General features: G+C 37.5%; 5 protein-coding genes across 5 annotated transcripts; 2 read left to right on the plus strand and 3 right to left on the minus strand.

The window, feature by feature from the left end:
* The first annotated feature begins 4,457 nt into the window (after window positions 1–4,457).
* Window positions 4,458–6,661, plus strand: LOC147289162 (30S ribosomal protein). Its single transcript, XM_086237958.1, has 5 exons — window positions 4,458–4,876; window positions 5,211–5,354; window positions 5,451–5,726; window positions 6,025–6,133; window positions 6,235–6,661. The coding sequence occupies exons 1-5, from the start codon at window positions 4,565–4,567 to the stop codon at window positions 6,363–6,365; spliced, it is 972 nt and encodes a 323-aa protein (XP_086094084.1). The 5' UTR covers window positions 4,458–4,564; the 3' UTR covers window positions 6,366–6,661.
* Window positions 6,662–6,682: 21 nt separating this feature from the next.
* Window positions 6,683–8,405, minus strand: PTAC15 (plastid transcriptionally active 15). The gene is made up of 2 exons (XM_086237957.1): window positions 8,052–8,405; window positions 6,683–7,968 (listed from the first exon to the last, which is right to left on the minus strand). Exons 1-2 carry the CDS (start codon window positions 8,332–8,334, stop codon window positions 6,683–6,685), a joined length of 1,569 nt encoding a protein of 522 aa, XP_086094083.1. The 5' UTR covers window positions 8,335–8,405.
* A 361-nt stretch (window positions 8,406–8,766) lies between these two features.
* On the minus strand, window positions 8,767–11,671 carry LOC147289164 (fantom protein). The gene is made up of 3 exons (XM_086236572.1): window positions 10,637–11,671; window positions 9,335–9,459; window positions 8,767–9,226 (listed from the first exon to the last, which is right to left on the minus strand). The coding sequence occupies exons 1-3, from the start codon at window positions 11,468–11,470 to the stop codon at window positions 9,088–9,090; spliced, it is 1,098 nt and encodes a 365-aa protein (XP_086092698.1). The 5' UTR covers window positions 11,471–11,671; the 3' UTR covers window positions 8,767–9,087.
* Window positions 11,672–12,595: 924 nt separating this feature from the next.
* LOC147289165 (uncharacterized) lies at window positions 12,596–15,896 on the plus strand. Its single transcript, XM_086236571.1, has 6 exons — window positions 12,596–13,409; window positions 13,735–13,897; window positions 14,277–14,453; window positions 14,559–14,642; window positions 14,862–14,943; window positions 15,046–15,896. The coding sequence occupies exons 1-6, from the start codon at window positions 13,063–13,065 to the stop codon at window positions 15,504–15,506; spliced, it is 1,314 nt and encodes a 437-aa protein (XP_086092697.1). The 5' UTR covers window positions 12,596–13,062; the 3' UTR covers window positions 15,507–15,896.
* Window positions 15,897–21,539: 5,643 nt separating this feature from the next.
* On the minus strand, window positions 21,540–22,254 carry LOC147289166 (60S acidic ribosomal protein family). Its single transcript, XM_086237530.1, has 3 exons — window positions 22,125–22,254; window positions 21,827–22,033; window positions 21,540–21,721 (listed from the first exon to the last, which is right to left on the minus strand). The coding sequence occupies exons 1-3, from the start codon at window positions 22,191–22,193 to the stop codon at window positions 21,668–21,670; spliced, it is 330 nt and encodes a 109-aa protein (XP_086093656.1). The 5' UTR covers window positions 22,194–22,254; the 3' UTR covers window positions 21,540–21,667.
* Between the last annotated feature and the right edge of the window lie 86 nt (window positions 22,255–22,340).

A 22,340-nucleotide genomic window follows, 5' to 3' on the forward strand; every position in this document is an offset into this window, starting at 1 on the left:
TTCTGAGGAATTTTGGAAGGAAATAAATGAATTTGAAGTAGTACAAAAATAAAATTTATTGAGACGAGCTCACGAGATTTTACAGAACGTTTTTCGAACCTCGAAGTTGATTTTGGTAAATTATTTGAATTTTAAGTGATTTTGGCAAGTCATTGAGAAACAATAAAAATTAGAAAAGACTCAATCTTGATTTTAGTCTTGTTGGAAAAGTCTCGGGTCAACGAGCGCATAGACGCAAATAAAACGTGTTTTTTTTTCTTTTTTTTTCTTTTTTTCTTTTCTTTTTCTTTTCTTTTCTTTTCTTTCCTTTTCTTTTTTTTCTTTCCTTCTTCCTTTTTTTTCTTTCCTTCTTCCTTTTCACCCGTGACTGCAGGCTATACAACAACACCCAAATTTTACCACTTACCTTTTTAACTGAAAAGCAAAAGCTGCACCCAAAGCAAAAGCTGCACCCAAAGCATTCTTATCTGAATCTTAAGGACAGGACCCTACCCTATTAACCCTCTGCCGAGCTTAACCCTGCCCTTTTGAAGGGAGCCAAATAAATGTCAACACCTGCTGCCAACAGTCTTTCTTCGGAATTATACTGAACGGGTCGATCCTCCCCTCCCGTTTGTTTTAGCAACTTATCCTAAAGTCTCCTCACTACCAAATTTTACCACGAAGCCGTCGCACCACAACAGCCACCAGCAGAATCACCAGTACTCCGAGCCCAACTCCTTCATCGGTTGCTGGGAGGCCCCCAGAGACCCAAAACAGGCGGAGGCCAAGCTCGCGCGCCTCCACTGAGAGTACGCCAAGCAAGTCAAGGAGGTCCGCAAGAAGTACATCAAGGAGGTCGAGCTCCTGCGGCTCGAGAAGCTTCGCAAGGACGAGGCCCAAGGAGAAGACAGAGAATAGAGATAGAGAGAGATCTGAGAGATGAAAATAGAAAGAAATGGGGCTGGGCAGATGAAGATCTAAATGTATAGTCGCGAAATTTCGCCAAATTTCGTCGAAATTTGGGCGAAATTTCGTCGAAATTTGGGCGAAATTTCGTCGAAATTTGGGCGAAATTTCGTCGAAATTTGGGCGAAATTTCGCTGACAGTTTAAAAAATGAACATGAGGCGGCTTCGAAATTTCGGCCGAAATTTTACCGAAATTTTGCCGAAAAATTAACGAAAATTAACGGGTATGGTATAAAATTTCGGGACCCCTAAAAAACGAAAATTTCGGCGAAATTTTCGAAATTTCACTCCTTGTGTGTGGTTGATGTTTTGAAAGCTTGAAAATGATAAACTAATTTCATTTCTATGTTCAGGTGAGTACATGCATAAAGAAATTATTTTTTGACTCATGGGAATTTGATATCTCCAAAACGAGGAAAACGAATCATTTCTCTAGCTTGAGTTTGGTTTTCCTTCCGATGGGAAAACATTAATGATGCTTTTTAAAAACTATTTTTCTTATTTTATTTTGGTTTATTCATATTATTGTCTCTTGTGAGATACATTTTTTTTTACTTTGTTTCCTGAAACTTAAATCTTCTCAGTTTGCCACCTGAATTTCACACAGTTGTTGTAAAAGACCCTATGCCGTCAACTCTGTCAATTTTTTCGTTAAAATAGCTGACGTAGCACCTATATGGCACGAGTGAGACCCTTTTTTAATTATATAAAATTCATGTGAACAAAAAAAATAATAAAAAACAATTTTTAAACTAAAAAATAATAAAATCCATGTCAATTTTTTATAATTTTTTTTGTCTATATGGATCTTACATAACTAGAAAATCTCACTCATGCCATATAGGTGCCATGTCAGCTATTTTAACGGAAAAATTGACAGAGTTGACGGTATAGGGTCTTTTGCAACAACTGTGTGAAATTCAGGTGACAAACTGAGAGGATGATTTAAGTTTCAGGGGCAAAATGAAAAAAAGTATATCTCACATGGGGCAATGGTGTGAATAAGCCTTCTATTTCCTATTTCTACATGAACTAAAATTGAGAAATGAAATAAAAAAGGTATTTCTTGATTTATTTTTTCAATTTTACTAAACACAAGAATAAGAACCCTACATTCTATTCTCTTGAAAGATGCATAAAAGTTAATTTATTAATAATTTAATTTTGCGAACTAAATGAGCCTTAAGAGTAATGTTAAAGATTTTTAATTTGTATTTGAAATTTAAATTTTAAATAATATATTAATATTTCATTGATTTAGTACATACTCATTAAAAAACTTACTTATTCCACAAGTAAAATGCTAAATATCTTTTTTTTTTTTCGATACTCTAAGTAAAATACTAAATATTATTTGAGATTTAAATTTGTAATTTACATTTAACATACCTAGAACTAAAAAGGTAAAGATTAAAAATAAAGACTCTTTAATATTCTATCTATCCTCAGACATGGGCCATGAGGCCCATGGTAGATGGCATCCTTGAGTTGGCTGACTCCTTCATTCTAAAATATTCTAGACTTTGTAGTGCATCTTGTAAGGTGTATCCTGCATACACGGGTTGTGTTGAAAATATTGCCATTTGTTCTCAGCCAAAAACAAAATTGCCATTTTACCTTCAAACACTGTCAAGCAAATTATTGCGATGGTCATCAATCATCATGACACATGGCATATTTGCATCATATAATTTCACTCTTGATGTAATCGTGCCATTTTTCTAAGATTTGCACGTGAAATAATGTATACAGTAAACTAATCAGAGTCATAAAATAATAAACAATACAGTCTCAATCAATGTTTATTGTTGGAGAGATGGAGTCGACCAAACACATGTTACATCCACCTCTAGCCGAAAGATACACCCTTTGGTTCCCTCAAACAATCAAAGTCCTTAATAATGTGGAGTTTTTTTAACATTTCTTTTCTTTTTCCTTCCTCTTCAAATTAGTTGATAGTTTGGAGTCAATCTATTAAAACAATTATAGACTTATAGTTATCCTTTAAAATATCAAACTAACCAAGTCATCAAAATTCAAATTTATGCATTCAATTTTACATAAATTTAATAATAAAACATTTATTTCTAACAATGAAAGTTGTCATTCCCTATGAGGAAATAAGAGGAGGAAGAAGAAAATTCCAATTTCACACACACATCATTATCATGCTTAGGGGTGGCAACGGGGTGGGTTTGCCAATACCATACCCGTCCCGCCGAGTAATTGGGTTCCCATCGGAGATATTCGGGGCTCTTATTATTTAAAAAATAATAATTTTTTTTATTAATAACATAACAAATTAATATAAATATATAATATAATAGATGAAATACATTAAAATTCATCATATATATTACAATAACACTAAATTATAAAGAGAACACTATTAAATTTTAGGCATAAATTCAATTTAGACACATAACTATATATGCTATTTCAACGGGGTCCACAAACTTTCAAATATTTCAAATATACATCTGATTTATTATGTAAATTGAAAAATGAAATTTCGTCCATCAATTTATTGAGAGATCAGTTAAATGTCAACTTGGCTTTTACCAACGGGGATTAATTGGCGACGTGGCACAAACTCAACATACATTTTCCGTCAAATGAGCAACACATGTCCACTTGACACGGGCCTACACACCCATCACCTCTTTCCCGCTCGTCGAACGCTCTCCTGACCATTTAGTCTCCAAAAATCATCACGTTTTCCCCAAATTCGAATATAAATCTCTCACTTGTGTTCAACGAGCGAGAAAGAGATGATGACTTTGTGGACCCGTGTCAGGGGTTAGGTGGACCTGTGTCACTCATTCAAGTAATCCCGGTCAGCAAAAGTCAAGCTGTCATTTAACTGATCTCTCAACGAATCAATGGACAGAAATTTATTTTTCAATTTAGATAATAGATCGGGTGTATATTTGAAATATTTTAAAGTTCATAGATCCCGTTAAAATAACTTATATAGTTATGTGTCTAAATTGAATTTATGCCTAAATTTTAAAGACATGTAACAAAAATTAAGATAATATATTAAAATATAATTATATAATATAATATTTTTATTAAACAAGTATACAAGACAATGTGAGGTGGGGATGAGGATAGTATTACCATATCCGCTTACTCAGAGTGGGTACTCATGAGAATTTTCAGGGCAGGGAATTTTGCCATCCCTAAATTCATGCTACATAAAAATCTTATCAGGTCTGCCAGATAACATGTTGGGTTAGTAACTTAGTATGTATGCATGCCTATCCGAAAAGGGGTTGGACAAACAAAACCATAAACGCCCAAAAAAGAAACGCAGGGACTGCATCCAATCTACACCATCCATCCAAGTAGGTGTAGAAGATTTACGGTTAAGATTTCTACCGTGTCTTACAATTAACTGCAGAAAAAAATCCCGGATTTTGGACAAGGTGAAGTGGATAATGTCTGATATTACCACGTGTGGGTCATAGTATATCCCATGCTCTTTTTTCGTCGGTTGTCCCCCTTCTCACTGTCACTGAGTCACTGTGTAGAACGCTCTCCTCATAAATCCTAAAACCCCTCTTTCCCTCCTACTTTCCATCAATCCAAGCACTTTGCGGTAATCACCAAATGGTCCAAATGGCTACTCTATTTACGTCATCACGGGCAACCTTTCTTCACCCCCTTCTTCCCTCTTCTTCTTCTTCGTCTTCTCAGTCAATGGCTACCCTCTCATCGACGCCTTTCACAAAGACGAAGCCCCAAATCTTCAGTTTATCGTCTAACTCTTCCACTTTCTTGAACCCATGTAAGAATCTGAAACCCATTTCCATTGTGATTAGACCCAGAAAGAATAAGTACCATGGAACACTCTCTGTACGGATGTCTTGGGACGGCCCACTCTCCTCAGTCAAGTTGATCATACAGGGGAAGAATCTGCAGGTATTTTAGCTTACATTTTCTTGGTTTTGTAAGCATTTTATGAGGTTTGCATTGATTTGTTTAATGAAAACCGGCCTTACAAGTTGCAGCAAAGAATATGAAATTAAATCACATTACTTAACTTCATTCGAGGAAAGTTCATTATGTGAGGAAAATAAGAAATCCGACTCTGGTCAATTTAGTAATTGTTGTGAGTTGTAAAGCTTTTGTCATGTAATCGATTATGATGACTCTAAGCTGACCCTAACTCTTGTGCTGTTTCTATCTAAAATGTTCTCCTTTGATCATATAAGGAGTGAAATTTGAAAGGAAAATTTTCTATCTGTGAACTTAGTTAACAGAAACGGTCAAGAAGCATGTGGAAGACAAGGTTGGCAAGGCACTTCTAAAGCATAGCCACCTTGCGAGGGAAGCTGATGTTCGATTGTCTGTTCGAGGTGGAGAGTTTGGGAAAGGCCCAAGGATTAAAAGATGTGAGGTATTGCCTTATGGGCATTTCCATGAATGTTTTATATTATCTGGAATTGCACTGAATGGTTTATCCTCATAAGGGGCTGTATTTGTGTTCGTGTAGGTGACTTTGTTCACAAAGAGGCATGGAGTATTCCGGGCTGAGGAAGAAGCTGAGACACTCTACGCAAGCATAGATCTGGCTTCTTCTATCATCCAGAGGAAGTTGAGGAAAATCAAGGAGAAGGAATCAGACCATGGTCGACACATGAAAGGTTTTAACAGGCTGAAAGTCAGGGAGCCTACAACACAACTACTGGTGCAAGAGGAAGAGGAAGAGGAAGAGGAAGAGGAAGAGGCAGTTCCCCAAGAGGAGGATGGAGACTTTATTGGTGATGAGGTTATCACTTGAACTTTTACTTTTCTACAAAGGTTATTCAGTTTTACATTTAACATGTGTTTTAACTTATATCATATACTTCATAATTATGCTATATATTTCATATGGGTTCATCATTACAATCATCATAGGTAGTAATTGTTTATCTTCTTTCTTATCAATGATGAGTTGGCACTCTGTTTCTTTTAGCTATGAAATCATGCTAAGAGTTAGAAAGATAAAAGTTTTTTTTTTTATTTGGTTTCCAGACATGCTGTTCTTCTCAATCATATACTCATTGTTTCATCCTTCATTGTAGATTGTCCGTACAAAATACTTTGACATGCCGCCGTTGACTGTTGCTGAAGCTGTTGATCAACTGGAAAATGTTGATCATGACTTCTATGCTTTCCGAAATGAAGAAACTGGTATGAACTACAAACTCACTGTTGCCTTCATTTTCTCCTGCATTGATCAGTTTTTGATATCTGTTATCCCGTGGTTGAAATTTTCCTTCATTCTTTCGCAGGTGAGATTAATATCATATACAAAAGAAAAGAAGGAGGTTATGGGCTTATTATACCCAAAGGCAATGGTAAAGTTGAGAAAATGGAGCCTTGGGTGGTGGAACGAGCTAGAGAACATTCCTTGGCAGAATAAATAGGCCTAGCAAAGTCCAATCTTTCTGTATAGTTATGTTTTCAAATCATCTGTAGATTCCTAGTGGCAACAATGTAGTTGGAGGCTGAGGCTTCCTGAGACATTGTTGATTCAAAGTTTGAGAGGCATAGTTTTGTGATGTATGAACGGAAGATTCTGTGAAATTACAAAGTACATGCATCATTTCATTGCTGGTGCCTAACACATACGGAGGAGCTGATATTACATGTTTTACTGCCATGCATTCCGTTTACAAATTAATTCGCACAGTTTATGACATATCTTCCTTTCTTTCTCGTCTGCCTTTGCTGATTTGTTTACTTTTGCTGCATCTTCTTAATATCAACCACATAAGCTGGCTTCTTTGTTGAAAATCTCTCAGACGAAACAGTTAGGAGCTTATTCAGTGACATTCCTTCCCCCAAAATCTTCTTCTTTACCTCATACCTGGCTTTAATTCTATCATCGAGTTTGTAACCAAGGAATGCAGGGAAGGTCAATAACTCTTCAACTTCACGACCCATCTCATTTATCAAGTACTCCATCTTCTTCTCTAAAGCACTATGACTGTATTGCAGTATCTGTGGATGCTTCCTGCTCATGACAACTATGTCCTCACACGAAAACCCATAACTCAAGAACAAGTCAATTACCTTTTGCAAATTCTCACAGCTTGTTCTGGTGGCAGATCCCATTGCCGCTGCCAAGTCTTTTGTTCTATATTTATACCCAATCTTCACCAAAAAAACAAGTTTATATGCAAGGTTGTCTTCAAAAGACAAGCCTAGAAACAAGGGGGCTTTAATCAAAAACTTGTAGATATCATTTGAACTCAACCCACATTGTTTGAGAAAATGAATTCTAGGACGCAATTTCCTCTCCCTGCTGGCACTGACCACATTGGGGAAAACAAGCAAAAATTTGAATATCTGATCATCGGTTAGGCCAGCCAAAGACCTCAACAACTCTACATGGCCTTTTGTGTGGTCCACAGTGTAACTCAAAATTGCAGGAAGCTTACCCAACAAAGTCCCTGTGGCATCCTCATCTCCACCACTAAGCTCTTTGAGGAACCCAATTCTTGGAACCAACTGAGTGTCCGGGTCATAATTGAGGAGTGTCGGACGCCTCACAATCAAATCAACCCCACCAAAGCGGCTCAAGAATGTTATAGTCCTATCAATTTCTTCAACTGGCTTAAGACACAATGCCTTGTATAAATTGACCTTGTTGAGAACATCAAAAATCTTCTCGCGGGGGACTCCTCGATGAAGAAGCAATCTCACCTTCTGATCAAAACCCACCAAGAATATTGCTTCTGTTGTGCTGAAGAGGCGCTTCAGCTGCAAAGGCTCAATCTTTCCTTCCAAATCATTGCGCACAAAGTTTAGGAACGGACCAATTTCCTCAGCTGTTAATAGATTTGGGCATTTTGTAATCAAGTGAGAAAGCACAAGGCCATCAATTCCAACCGAATGGAAAGAAAGAATCCGAGTACGTATTGCATCCAAAGATGTCAATGTGAGAGCTGGGTTCTTGTTCAAAAGCACTTCGGTTTCTTTCTCGTCGATTCCAATTTCTTGAAGGAATGAGAAGAGATTCCCTGGAACAAGATATAACAAATGAAGTCATGCAGTTTTTGTTTCTGGCAATATGTTTGAGAAAAGGACTCTGAGAGTTGCTTACCTAAATCAGCCAGAGCATTGGAACTGCATTGGATAAGAAGCTGTTCATTGGGTGGTCGAAGACCCACTTGGGTTATTAACGATTTTGGCTCAATTCTTGGGGTTCTGGTTAACTTTAACAGAGAAAACCATTCATGGTTACGAAAGGTTACAGGAGAAGGTGGTGAGAAATGAGCAGTGGTTGGAGGAGCTAGTGGGTATGAAAAGAGAGAATCAGAAGAAGAAGAAGAAGAAGAAGAAGAAGAGGGAAAAGGGTGCGTGAACAAAGCGTATATAGCGGCCATGTTCGTGATAAAAATGGTTTCTTGGCTTACAGTCGTGACCTATGGTTAACGTTTGTCATCGGATTGGATTGAATGTTATGGCGGAGACGATTTGAAGACAATGTCCGAGCCACACCCAAATGGGCCTTTGTTAGCATTGCATAATTATTAATGAATTGAGGCCCAATGGGCCTACAACAAACTTCTTGCAAAACATACCCTGGGCACAGGACCATTCCACACCATCCTTATCCTTCTTTGCAATTGAATTAGAGTCCTTTTCCTTGAAAAAAAGAATTAGAGTCCTTTTCCTTTTTTAGACCCAAAAAAAAAAAGAAAAAGAATCAGAGTCCTTTAGGCTTTAACCCATACTTTTGTCTGTAATTAGATTGCTTCCCTGAATTGAATTGGAATTTTCTGTCAACAGGCTTGCAGGAATCACAACAAGAAAATACAATACAATCCTTTGGAGGAAATAATTTTATCATGAAATTGCTAACAACATAGGAATAATTTTATCATGAAATTGCTAACATAGGAAATAAATCCACTATTCACAACATTTTGATTCCTAAGGGCATGGTGGTACGATCACCACCATCTCCAAGTCTTGGGTGTGACCAAACCTCATATACTCCTCCTTCGTAGAGGGAGATCAAGTGGTCTTTAAACCCCTAAACTGGAAAGAAGATCACTGGTGCCATCATATCAAATTAGGCCGTTGAGTTGCAGTCAGCAAGCGCTTTCCAGTGCAGAACTTTTTCTGGTGGCTGATCAATCAAGCCTTGTATTGCTTTTGGCTGTCTTTTTAGGAAGCTTTGCCCCATTTTTCTTGTCTGTAGTAATGCCTTTAATAAGGATAACAGATGAGCCACCCTTTCTCATTTTTCTTGGTGATCTGTTGAAAGGAAACCTGCAAAAGATCCGATAACAGCAGATTAAATCTTTAGTATACAACCAGCAACAGAATCTTGAAATCAGTTAATATCAGAAACTGCATGCGGCTTGCAAGTGCACTTGCCCCTTTTTTATATCTTTGCTATTATTATCTGGCATGTCTTTGCTAAATTCTTCCCTTCTCTCGTTCATATCATCTGGTGTGTCTTCGCACACTTCCTTCCTTGCGTCATTCTGTGAATTCTGTCCCTGGACAATGAAGCAATGGATCAACCATACATTTCTTAGGTTCCTGACATGTAAAGCTACTCTACAATCATGACATCAAATGACATGCTACATTTTAGAAAGCTCATTTGTTTGTTCCTGAACCCATTTGCTTTCAAAGTTATTAAGAGCAGAGCCCCCTTTACACAGTTATACACCATGCATTCATTACTTCATTACGTTAAGCAACAGTTACATGGTAAATTCAAAATTGCAACATAAAATCTAATACAGTATTCATCAAAACTTTTGAAAGCCAAACCAGAAGGTACAGCCGGCTATATCCAAAGCATTTAACAGCTGAGAAAACAGAAAATAATTAAAGAGGTTATACATACTCTCAGCAGAACTTAGCAGTATTCTCCCTTCACCATTACAGACTGATCAATTACAGTGCTAGCCTTTCATGTTTATACTAATACTTGTTCATCAATATAATAATAAAGAGCACGGAGAAGAATATATTAGAACTCCCAATTACAATTGGAAACAAAGATAGGAGTGTTCTCAATATCACCAAAAGAATATATAACCCAGAGAGGTTATCTGGCACAATTCAGGGCATAGATTTTCATGTTAATATTATCAAACGCAGTATTCTAAATTACTAGAAAACGGAAACAAAAATGAGCATTAGAGGAACTAGAAGACTTGTAACTGTGCATTCTGAGCCCCATTAAGATACACATGAAAAGAATAAACATGAAATCTTGATAATCCAGTATATGTTAATTAAGTGGAGAGAATGATATTACAACCTTAAATCCTCTACTCAAAACAAACATCAAAATCAAATCACATGTAGTAATAAGCTGAGGAGTTATTACATTAAAGATGAAATCACACGTAGGATTTGAAAAGTGCCAAACTAAATCTTGAAAAAAGCTGCATCATTTTAGCAACTAGAAAGTATAATGTAACCACTTTCCATTCAGAAACCAACCGTTGCAGAAAATCATAGTAACTATATCTTTAGCAACAAATTTCATTGCAAAACCCAACAAATTCAAACATGCGATAATGAAACAAAAAGAGACGAATTAGTAATTCCACAATAACTACAGCAAATATACTGATAATCACACTCTACAATAAACAAAGTCACAACGACAAGCACAATCAAGAAAGAAATGAAAAAAAGACACAATCTTTATCTTACTTGATTGGACTTGAGAGCTATGCATTCTTCCCCGGAAGCTGAAACCTTAGCTTTCTTGTTGTCAATGTGACCATCTTCAGCAACAACCTCCTCATCATGAACCACTTTTCTTTTATTTCTCCCAAAGGTCCTCAACCTGCTCTTCTTCTCCCTAACTTTCCACACACTCTTCCTCCTAAATACCACCTTCTCCGTCTTCCAAACCCCACTACTGGTATCGATCACCGTCACTTCACTCCTCGAATACCCTTTCAGCTCTCTCTCCCCCTTCTCCTCTTCCTTTTCTTCTTCTTCCTCCTCACCTTCCCCACCATCCACATTCCCTTCGTTCTTATTCTCCATCAAGCTGCTGTCCAAATTCAACGACGCCGTTTCGTCGAGGATATTTGGGTCATTTCGCTCACAGCCCGAGCTTTTCTCTGCCGTGGTGTTTGCAGCAGAAGTGTTGCTATTTGAGTTCGTCGTGGAAATGACACACACTCTGGGCTTTTTTTGCTTTCTGGGAATCTTTTTCCCAAAAAGTTTGGAACTTTCGTCGGAGCCACCCATGAAAAAGAGCTCCGAGAGAACGTTGGTCATTAGGCCAACCAATGCCTTTCCTTGGTTGTCTCCGGCCGGGTAAGAGGACCCGGACCGATTCGCGACACGGTCGACGTGCGGCCGAGTCGACTCGGTGGATGAGGCATCGGCAGTCGGGAATTCCGAGGAAGAGTTAGGGCTTCGGCTAAGGAAGTGGTCGAGGTCGAGGTTATCGCCAGTCGGGAAGCCCTTGTTGGACCGGAGCCGGTCCAGCCAGTTCGGACCGGACTTGCTGTCAGGCACTGAACAGAGCATTGCCGAGGTGGACGGATCTGATTAGCTGGTTGGACAGGACCTGATAGGCTTGATTCAAGCTTCAACAATTGCTGTCGGGGATGGAGAGAAATTAGGTTTTGGATTTTATTTTTATTTTTAAAAGTGACAATTTCTGGGTTTCAAGTTCCGACTTGAAGCTTGAAGCTTGAAACGTCCGTAGAAGATTGGGGTGGAGTTGGAAGCTGCGCATTCTGTTCTGCATTACGTGGCAATAGGTGATTAGGTGAACGTCGCTTTTTAGTATCCACCATAAAACACGTGGGGGTTTGTTTACTTTACTGTTCTACAGTTGTACTATTACTATTGTTTCATTTTTTAGTTAGATTGTCGTTGGATTCGGATATTCTCACTCCCTTGGATTTGTAGACTCTAGTATTTTTCAATCCCTTCTTTTTTTTGTTCTTTAAAACATTTTTTCGGACTACAACCTTGATCAACCGGATAGATTATGCCATTATGGGGATCAACCTATTAATCCCTGAAGTTCAACTAAGCCCAAAAGTGCCCAAAATGTTTTGGGTATCTCATTCCAAACTCGAAAGATGCTTCTTCCTCATGATCTCTAAGAGCAAGTTTGATTAACTGGTTCACAAAACCCGCCTTAAACTCGATAAATCCAAACCCTTTTGTATTTTTGACTAGTATTGGGCTTAAGGTTTCTACAACAAAATCTAACTTGAAGTTCAACCTAAATTTAACAGAAAATGTTGTACTTAAAATGGCTGTATTATGGCATATAAGTAGCCGAACTGGTTGTTTTAGAAAGAAGTCCCTAAATTCTGGCAATCAATCTAGTTCACAGATTCACAGTTGGCACCATATGTATCAGAGACAATTGCGATTTTCTATTGGATTTGAAGAAGATGAGTGGTCCGGCGTGAAATTCTAACACTGCCCAAAATGGGTCAAACAAGACAAAGTTGAAACCGCAGGTAAAAACCCACCGAACAAATAAGTATATAACAATAATACCCAAATACAAAAAAACGAGTTGAAGGGTGTTTAGGCAACGTGAAAAACAAGAAATCTATTAACATCATCATGCACTTGGAAATTAGATTGTAGAACGACAAACGTACGACATTTGGACTTTTGTCGTTTTGTTTTTCTTTCTCTGCTAAATCTATGGACGAATCACGTATCTATCTATCTTTGTTGTCCGCCAATCCAATGTTTGCCTCTGACTCCTTTTTCTTCACATTCCTTTGTTTGCCGTCACAGGCTGGGCTGGCTCTCCTCATTTTCCTCCTGCAATTCTCAGTGTAGCCCATTAAAACGACACCGTCACATGAGTCCTTCAACCTCTTCTTCCCGCCTCTCATGTCGCCATCAATACACATACACTTCCCTTCTCTCCGTTTCCTCTGATTTTTAACCCCTCTTTTCTATGATATTTCTTTCTGTCTTTGATATTTCTCTTGTAGCTCCTTCCTTTGACTACTAAGCTCTCAGCTTTCCTCTGCTTTGACTACCAAGTTCATATCTTTGACAATTATGCTGCTTTCTCATTAATCTTTTGGCTTCTTTTTTTTCATTTGGGTTTTTGGGGGTTGCTTAATTCTTAAGGCGTTATGGAGATTGAGGCTTTGAATGAGATATTTGAAAGTCCAACAATGGAGTACACAGGTTTGATGGAGTTTATGGGTACTCTGTGGATAGCCTTTCTTTTTGGTGTTGTGATTGGATGGGCATGGAAACCCAAGTGGGCAGCCCTTGGGAAGGACAAATTGGGCTACTCTGTCTCTAAAGTCTTTGATTTATCCACGCCTTCTTCTCCCACTCGCTCGCTAATGTCCCCATTAAAAGGGTTTTCGTTGAATTCGTTTAAGTTGCGGTCCCAAGGTTGTGAAGCTTCCTTCATTGATAATAGAGTGGAGAAAAGAAGTTCTGTCTCACCTATCCAATTTGATGACAGCAGGTACTTGGTATTTGTCAGACTAATTTGAGTTGAAAATTAACTCGTTGAAAATTAGCCAACAACATTATACCCCACCTCCTTCTTTACTGTTAACTTAATTAGGATTTCCTTTGGCATCTTGGCAACTGGTGGTTGATTATTAAAGTGGCTACTATTAACATAATTAGGATTTTTATTAGGTTTAAATTCAAAATAGTGTTGAAGATGTTCATGCGTTGTATGCTTTTTGTGTTTGTTTGTGTGTGTGTGAAGAGAGAGAGAGAGAGACCTTAATTGGATATTAATTGAAGTTGAAATGTCTCACTGCTATGTTGCACTTGTCTAGCACATCTCAGCCCAATGAAGACAAGTCTAATGCTGTGACTGAGGAGGATTTAGAACATTTATGCCAGCTTGTAGATATGGAAGATGGAGGTCCTACTTGGATAGAGATGATGGAACATTCCACCCCAACTATGACATACCAAGGTTGGCGAAGGGATCCCAAGGTAAGGTTTTCCTTTATTACTTGCTTTCTCTGGCCATTAATTTCATTAAACCAGTGCACAAGGCTTTCACTAATACAAATGTAACGAATCTGGGAAGGGCAAGAAATGGCAGTCATTTACTTGTTTCTAGAGAGGTTGTTTCTCAACTCAAATCAGCGACCACCAAGTTGCTTGGGCCAAGCCATACTGTTATGCCAATGTGCATTCTTAATTTCTGTAAACCAATTAAGTGGTCTATAAAATATGCCCTTAACTGTGATATGAGGTCTTCTCTTCTTGCTAGTTTGTGTATCAGATTATGTAGGTGGTAACTATTCTTTGGTTGTATCAATTTACATATGATTCATTTTTTTCTATTCTTCCTTTGGGGGTTTGTTAGACTGGTCCTCCTCAATATCGTAGCAGAACTGTCTATGAGGACGCAACACCTGAGATAGTGAGGGACTTTTTCTGGGATGATGAGTTTCGATTAAAGTGGGATGACATGCTTGTGCGTTCGACAACTATAGAAGAGTGCCCAACCACGGGGACCATGGTGGTACATTGGGTGCGGAAGGTGAGACTTCCCTTTTGTATATTCTAACTGATCGATCCTTTTTTCACTTTTACTGATAGATTCTCCCTTGCGTATGCATATGTCTACAATGCTTTCATGGTGCAGTTTCCATTCTTCTGTAAAGACAGAGAATACATAATAGGTCGTCGAATTTGGGAATCAGGAAGGTCGTATTATTGTGTGACGAAGGTACAAGAAGTGAAACTTATGTTTGACATTTATGGATTCATATAGAAGTGACAACAACAGCAACATGTGCATTCTTGTCTCACTTCCCTTGATGACTGCCTGCCTGACAATCCCATTGAATACATGGTCTTTTCATTGCTGCAAAGCACATACAATTGAATATTCTCTTTTCAGTTTTTCTTTGATAAAATATATCATTCCTTCTTTTTCATGCTATAGGGAGTACCCCATCCTTCTATTCCAAGACGTGACAAACCAAGACGTGTTGACCTGTTCTACTCAAGTTGGTGCATTCGAGCAGGTAAGATATGCTGGTCTTCTTTGTTTACATTCACTTTGGTTTATGCTAGACTCACTAGAGTCAATGAGTTGTAATCAAGTGCCCTTATTTGTACATAACCAGCTGAATCGAGAAGAGGCGATCGCCAGCTGACAGCATGTGAGGTTCTACTCTTTCATTATGAAGATATGGGTATCCCATGGGAAATTGCAAAACTTGGAGTACGAAAAGGAATGTGGAGTACTGTCAAGAAGATTGAGTCTGGTTTGCGTGCCTACCAGAAAGAAAGAGCATTAGGAGGCCCACTTTCTCGGCCAGCCTTCATGGCTCAGATCAACACCAAAATACATCCAGCATACCTGAAAGCCTCGGAAGGAAGTGATGATGTGGATTCATCACAACAGACTGTGGTGGTGACTACTACATCTGAGAAACCTTTGGGTAGGAACATACCGAAGCTACTCATATTTGGTGGGACAATTATCCTTGCCTGCTCTCTTGACAGGGGGCTTCTTGTGAAGGCAGTAATATTTGGTGTAGCCAGAAGGTTTGCAAAAGTAGGAAAGAGATTACAAACCGAGTGATTGGATGTTATCCGAGAACAAGAACGTTCGTTGCTAATTAACATCCTGAATAATAAATACCTTTTCCCATTCTTCAACGGGAGAGAAAGAGAGCCGCTATTATAACTCCTCATCCACTTTTATAAAAAAAAAAAAAAGATGAGATGAGACTATGAGAGGTTGTTTTGCTAATTTGTTGAATAATAAACTATGTGGACCCTAGATTTGTAGAGTTATTGTATCCAGAATATGGAGATATTCAGTGGGTGTGTATATATATATATGATTGAACCTTCATTAGGTTTCTACGCTACTGAGTTGAGGCAGTTCATCAGCATTTGTATATTTGGTCCTATATATCAATCAGAGTTTTAATGCAGTACTGCTAGTGCTATGTTACTTTTAGCTTCATATTGACATCACTTCTTTCATGAATTTTACACTTTACTGAAATTGAAATAAAGGGTTTCCGTGCTCAAACTATGATCCCTCATTTGAATATATCATGCTTGTAATGGAAATTTTGAATTTACTGAATACATTCAATGCCGTCATCATAGCAGAAGAAACAACACATGCTTGCGCACAGGCTGGTCTGGTGGGAACTGAACTAACGACCCACCAAGGTTTCAAACGAGTGCAACCCATCAAACTGGGGAGCCAAATTTGGCATCCGAGTGGTGCTCGTCTCCACTTTCGCTTTTGCTATTGCATTTTCCATATATGATTGAATCCCACCTCCGAATTCCTGCTCAACGAAATGTACAACTATTCAACTCAAACAAATTGTTAAATAAATAAAACACAAGTCAGGAAATTAGATGTTGATTACTGATCGATGACAAATTCAGAGGCACTCTATTAACCTTTGGTTTGTAGTGGTTTTTGTCAAGGAAATATATCCCAGTAGCAGCAGCAACAAAAGGCAGTGACACATATATACTAGTAGCTATAGCCATTGCAGCCTGGAGAACTAGCTAGCTTTGGTTTTTAATTAGGAGGGACAATTGGAGTTTTGGAAACATTATATAAATATATACAGATAGCTTTGAGTTTGAGTGGAGAGGCAAAGAGAGAGTAAAGCAAAGGAATGCGAGATGCCTTAGAGGTGAAGACAAGTAAGGAATGGTTTGAAAAAGGGAAAGAGGAAAGGAGAAAAGTAGTGAGGAAAAAGTAAAGACTTGTCATGGCCACTGCGGATTTGGATAATTGATGTTATCTCAATCTTTCTTTGTCATCCACACATTTTCAATTACATACATTAATATTGCAATTAATTACATACATACAAAGCAGAAAGAGTGACAAAGGCTTCATTCATTCAGTAAGGAACAATAGTTTTCAAATCATACACCCCATCAAGTTCCGGCGCAAACCTTGGCATCCTCGGTTGCTGTAGTTGCTGTTGTCGTCCCAGTTGTTTAGTGTGCGCTGCAGCTGAAGAATTATTAACATTGTTTTCGACCTTGGGATGCCTTAAAGAACGACTTGAGAAACTTTTGGGTATGACTATAAAAGTGTCAAAATAAGACTTAAGATGTCACTAGGTACAATTTGAAATGCACAAAGGGTATAAACATTTAAAATGCCTCTAACTACAAACTGAAATTCTCAATGATCGACTTTGGATACCTTAAGGAACGACTTTAGAAATTCTTGGGTATAATTATAGAAGTGTCAAAACATGACTTGAGATGTCACTAGATTACAATTTGAAATGCAACAAGGGTATAAACATTTAAAATGTCTCAAACTACGAACTGAAATTCTCAATGATCGACTTAGGATGCCTTAAGGAACGACTTGAGATGCCCTAAGGAACGACTTGAGAAACTTCTCGGTATGACTTTAAAATGTCAAAACATGACTTGAGATGTCACTAGGTACAATTTGAAATGCACCAAGGGTATAAACATTTAAAATGCTACGAACTACGAAATAAAATTTTCAATAATCGACTTAGAATTCCTTAAGTAACGACTTGAGATGTCGTAAGGGACGACTTTAGAAACTCTTGGGTATGACTATAGAAGTGTCAAAACATGCATTAAGATGTTACTAGTTACAATTTGAAATGCACCAAGGGTATAAACATTTAAAATACCTCGAACTAAGAATTGAAATTCTCAAAGAACGACTTAAGAAAATTTTGGATATGACTTTAGAAGTGTCAAAACATGACTTGAGATGTCACTAGGCACAATTTGAAATGCACCAAGGGTATAAACATTTAAAATGACTCGAGCTATGAATTGAAATTCTCAATGATTGACTTGTGATGCCTTAAAGAACGACTTTAGATGCCTTAAGGAATGACTTTAGAAACTCTTGGGTATGACTATAGAAGTGTCAAAACCTGACTTGAAATGTCACTAGGTACAATTTGAAATGCACCAAGGGCATAAACATTTAAAATGACTCGATCTATGAATTGAAATTCTAAGGAACGATTTGGGGTGTCCTAAGGAACAACTTGAGATGCCCTAAGGAACGACTTGAGAAACTCTTGGATATAAATTTAGAAGTGTCAAAACATGACTTCAAATATCACTAGGTACAATTTGAAATGCACCAAGGGTATAAACATTTAAAATGGCTCGATCTATGAATTGAAATTCTCAAGGAACAAGTTAGGATGTCCTAAGGAACGACTTGAGAAACTCTTGGGTATGACTTTAGAAGTATCAAAACATGACTTGAGATGTCACTAGGTACAATTTGAAATACACAAAGGGTATAAACATTTAAAATGGCTCGAACTACGAACTGAAATTCTCAATGATCGACTTAGGATGCCATAAGGAACGACTTGAGATACCTTAAGGAACGACTTTAGAAACTTTTAGATATGACTATAGAAGTGTCAAAACCTGACTTGGGATGTCACTAGCTACAATTTTAAATACACCAAGGGCATAAACATTTAAAATGACTCGAGCTATGAATTGAAATTCTCAAGGAACGACTTGGTATGTTATAAGAAACGACTTGAGATGCCTCAAAGGAACGACTTGAGAAATTTTTGGGTATGATTTTAGAAGTGTCAAAACATGACTTGAGATGTCACTAGGTATAATTTGAAATGCACCAAGGGCATAAACATTTAAAATGTCTCGAACTACGAACTGAAATTCTCAAAGATCGACATAGGATGTCTTAAAGAACGACTTGAGAAACTCTTGAGTATGACTATGGAAGTGTCAAAACTTGACTTGAGATATCATTAGGTATAATTTGAAATGCACCAAGGGTATAAACATTTAAAATGTCTCGAACTACGAACTGAAATTCTCAATGATCGACCTAGGATGCCTTAAGGAACGATTTCAGAAATTCTTGGGTATGACTAAAGAAGTCTCAAAACATGACTTAAGATGTCATTAGGTACAATTTGAAATGCAATAAGGGTATAAACATTTAAAATGTCTCGAACTACGAATTGAAATTCTCAATGATCGACTTAGGATGCCTTAAGGAACGACTTGAGATGCTCTAAGGAACGACTTCAGAAACTTCTAGGTATGACTGTAAAAGTGTTAAAACATGACTTGAGATGTCACTGGGTACAATTTGAAAGGCACCAAGGGTATAAACATTTAAAATGACTTGAACTACGAACTGAAATTCTCAATGATCGACTTAGGATGCCTTAAGCAACGACTTGATATGACTTAAGGAACGACTTTAAAAACTCTTAGATATGACTATAGAAGTGTCAAAACCTGACTTGGAATGTCACTAAGTACAATTTGAAATGCACCAAGGGCATAAACATTTAAAATGGCTCGAGCTATGAATTGAAATTTTTAAGGAACGACTTGGTATGTCCTAAGGAACGACTTGAGATGCCCTAAGGAACGACATCAGAAACTCTTGGGTATGACTTTAGAAGTGTCAAAACATGACTTGAGATGTCACTAGGTACAATTTGAAATGCATCAAGGGTATAAACATTTAAAATGACTTGAACTACGAACTGAAATTCTCAATGATCGACTTAGGATGCCTTAAACAACGACTTGATATAACTTAAGGAACGACTTTAAAAACTCTTGGATATGACTATAGAAGTGGCAAAACCTGACTTGGGATGTCAATAGTTACAATTTAAAATGCACCAAGAGTATAAACATTTAAAATGCCTCGAACTACGAATTGAAATTCTCAATGATCGACTTAGGATGCCTTAAGCAACGACTTGAGATGCCCTAAGGAACGACTTTAGAAACTCTTGGGTATGACTTTAGAATTGTCAAAACATAACTTGATATGTCAATATGTACAATTTGAAATGCAACAAGGGTATAAACATTTAAAATGTCTCAAACTACGAACTAAAATTCTTAATAATCGACTTAGGATGCCTTAAGGAACGACTTGAGATGCCCTAAGTTGTACCTAGTGACATCTCAAGTCATGTTTTGACACTTTTAAAGTCATACCAGAAGTTTCTGATGTCGTTCCTTAGGGCATCTCAAGTCGTTACTTAAGGCATCCTAAGTCGATTATTGAGAATTTCAGTTCGTAGTTCGAGATATTTTAAATGTTTATACCCTTATTGCATTTCAAATTGTACCTAGTGACATCTCAAGTCATGTTTTGATACTTCTAAAGTCATACCAAAGAGTTTCTAAAGTCGTTTCTTAAGGCATCATAAGTTGATCATTGAAAATTTCAGTTCGTAGTTCGAGTCATTTTAAATGTTTATACCCTTGGTGCATTTCAAATTGTACCTAGTGACATCTCAAGTCATGTTTTAACACTTCTCAAGTCATAACCAAGAGTTTCTCAAGTCGTTCCTTAGGATATCTCAAATCGTTCCTTAGGACATCTCAAATCGTTCGTTGAGAATTTCAATACATAGCTCGAGCCAGTTTAAATGTTTATACCCTTTGTGTATTTCAAATTATACCTAATGACATCTCAAGTCATGTTTTGACACTTCTAAAGTCATATACAAGAGTTTCTCAAGTCGTTCCTTAGGGCATCTTAAGTCGTTCTTTAGGACATCCCAAGTCGTTCCTTGAGAATTTCAATTCATAGCTCGAGTCATTTTAAATATTTATGCACTTGGTGCATTTCAAAATATACCTAGTGACATCTCATGTCAGGTTTTGACACTTCTATAGTCATACCCAAGAGTTTATAAAGTCGTTCCTTAAGACATCTCAAATCGTTCATTAAGGCATCCCAAGTCGATTATTGAGAATTTCAATTCATAGTTCGAGCCTAGCTTTTTAAATGTTTATACTCTTAGTGCATTTCAAATTATAACTAGTGACATCTCAAGTCATGTTTTGACACTTCTAAAGTCATACCTAAAAGTTTTTCTAGTCGTTCCTTAGGACATTCGAAGTCGTTCCTTGATAATTTTAATTCATTATTCGAGCATCCTAAGCCAATCATTGAGAATTGCAGTTTGTAGTTCGAGATATTTTAAATTTTTATACCTTTGTTGCATTTTAAATTGACATCTCAAGTCATGTTTTGACACTTCTTTTTAGTTATAAACAAGAATTTCTAAAGTCGTTCCTTAAAGCATATAACATCTCAGGTCGATTATTGAGAATTTCAATTCGTAGTTCGAGGCATTTTAAATGTTTATATCCTTGGTGCATTTCAAATTGTCATACCCAAGAGTTTCTTATGTCATTTCTTAGAGCATCTCAAGTCGTTACATAGGCATCCCAAGTTGTTTCTTGAGAATTTCAATTCATAGTTCGAGTATTCTAAGTCGATCATTAAGAATTTCAATTCGTAGTTCGAGACATTTTAAATGTTTGTACGCTTGTTATATTTCAAATTGTAGATAGTTGTTGTATTTCAAAGGGCTACAAAAAAAAAATTATAAAATTTAAAAAGTCACAGAGTCAGACCATTAACGATTTCGACTAAACTATAAAAAAAAAGTTCAATCCCGATCAAAGATTTGGGGTTTAAGCTTTAAAGCCAAGATTTGCACTTTCCTAAATTACAGTAAGAGAAAAGAAAAAAAGAAAAGGAGCTGCAAGACTACACCCAGACCAAAACGAAAGGAAGTCTAAATGGATATAATTAGCGAGCATGTAACATTGTGCCATTGACGTATATAAAGTATAAACTCCTCGAGACAAAAAGATTAATTTTAATTTGGTCCTACTACATTGCCCAAAATAAAAAAGAACACAACTGATATGAACCCCCTAATCAAAGAGGGGGAATACCATGTCATCATCGCTCTCTTCCTTTGCTTCTTCCTGTAGAACAATAAGTAGATGAGCAAAGCAGCAAAGGAAACAAGGCTTAGCAATGAATGAATGATACTCAAACAGAGAAGCAATGAGTAAAAATGACATTCGGACCTTCTTCTCCTCAACCGCAGGAGCAGCGGCACTTGCGGCAGCACCAGCAGGAGCAGCCAAAGCTACAGGAGCAGAAGCACCACCAGACCCAGAATTCAAAATGAGGTCCTCAATGTTCTTCTTCTCTGCAAGCTTCGCAAACAGGCTTGGCCAGTATGATTCCACTCCCACGTTCGCAGATTTCACCAATGCAGCAATCTTCTCTGCCTTTTGCAATAAAAACAAAATAACATAATAACATAGAATTGTAAACCCAAGTATGAAAAGAAATCCATCAAGCACAGAAAGGCGGTCTTACTGTGATTGAGATGCCATCGTCGTGAAGAATCATGGCAGCGTACGAACAAGCAAATTCAGCGGTCGACATTACAGACGGAGAGGAGGGAGTAGGGGAGAGAGAAGACTTACAACAGATTGCTTAGGGTGGCGCAGCGCTCAAGCAATGGAACAAAGGACAATTTTAGGGTTCTATTATATATGCGATTTTGTTAGACTTCCGAAGACGTCGATAGGT

Source organism: Dryas octopetala, chromosome 3 (genome assembly GCF_963921425.1).
Source record: "Dryas octopetala chromosome 3, drDryOcto1.1, whole genome shotgun sequence".
Lineage (NCBI taxonomy): Eukaryota > Viridiplantae > Streptophyta > Magnoliopsida > Rosales > Rosaceae > Dryas > Dryas octopetala.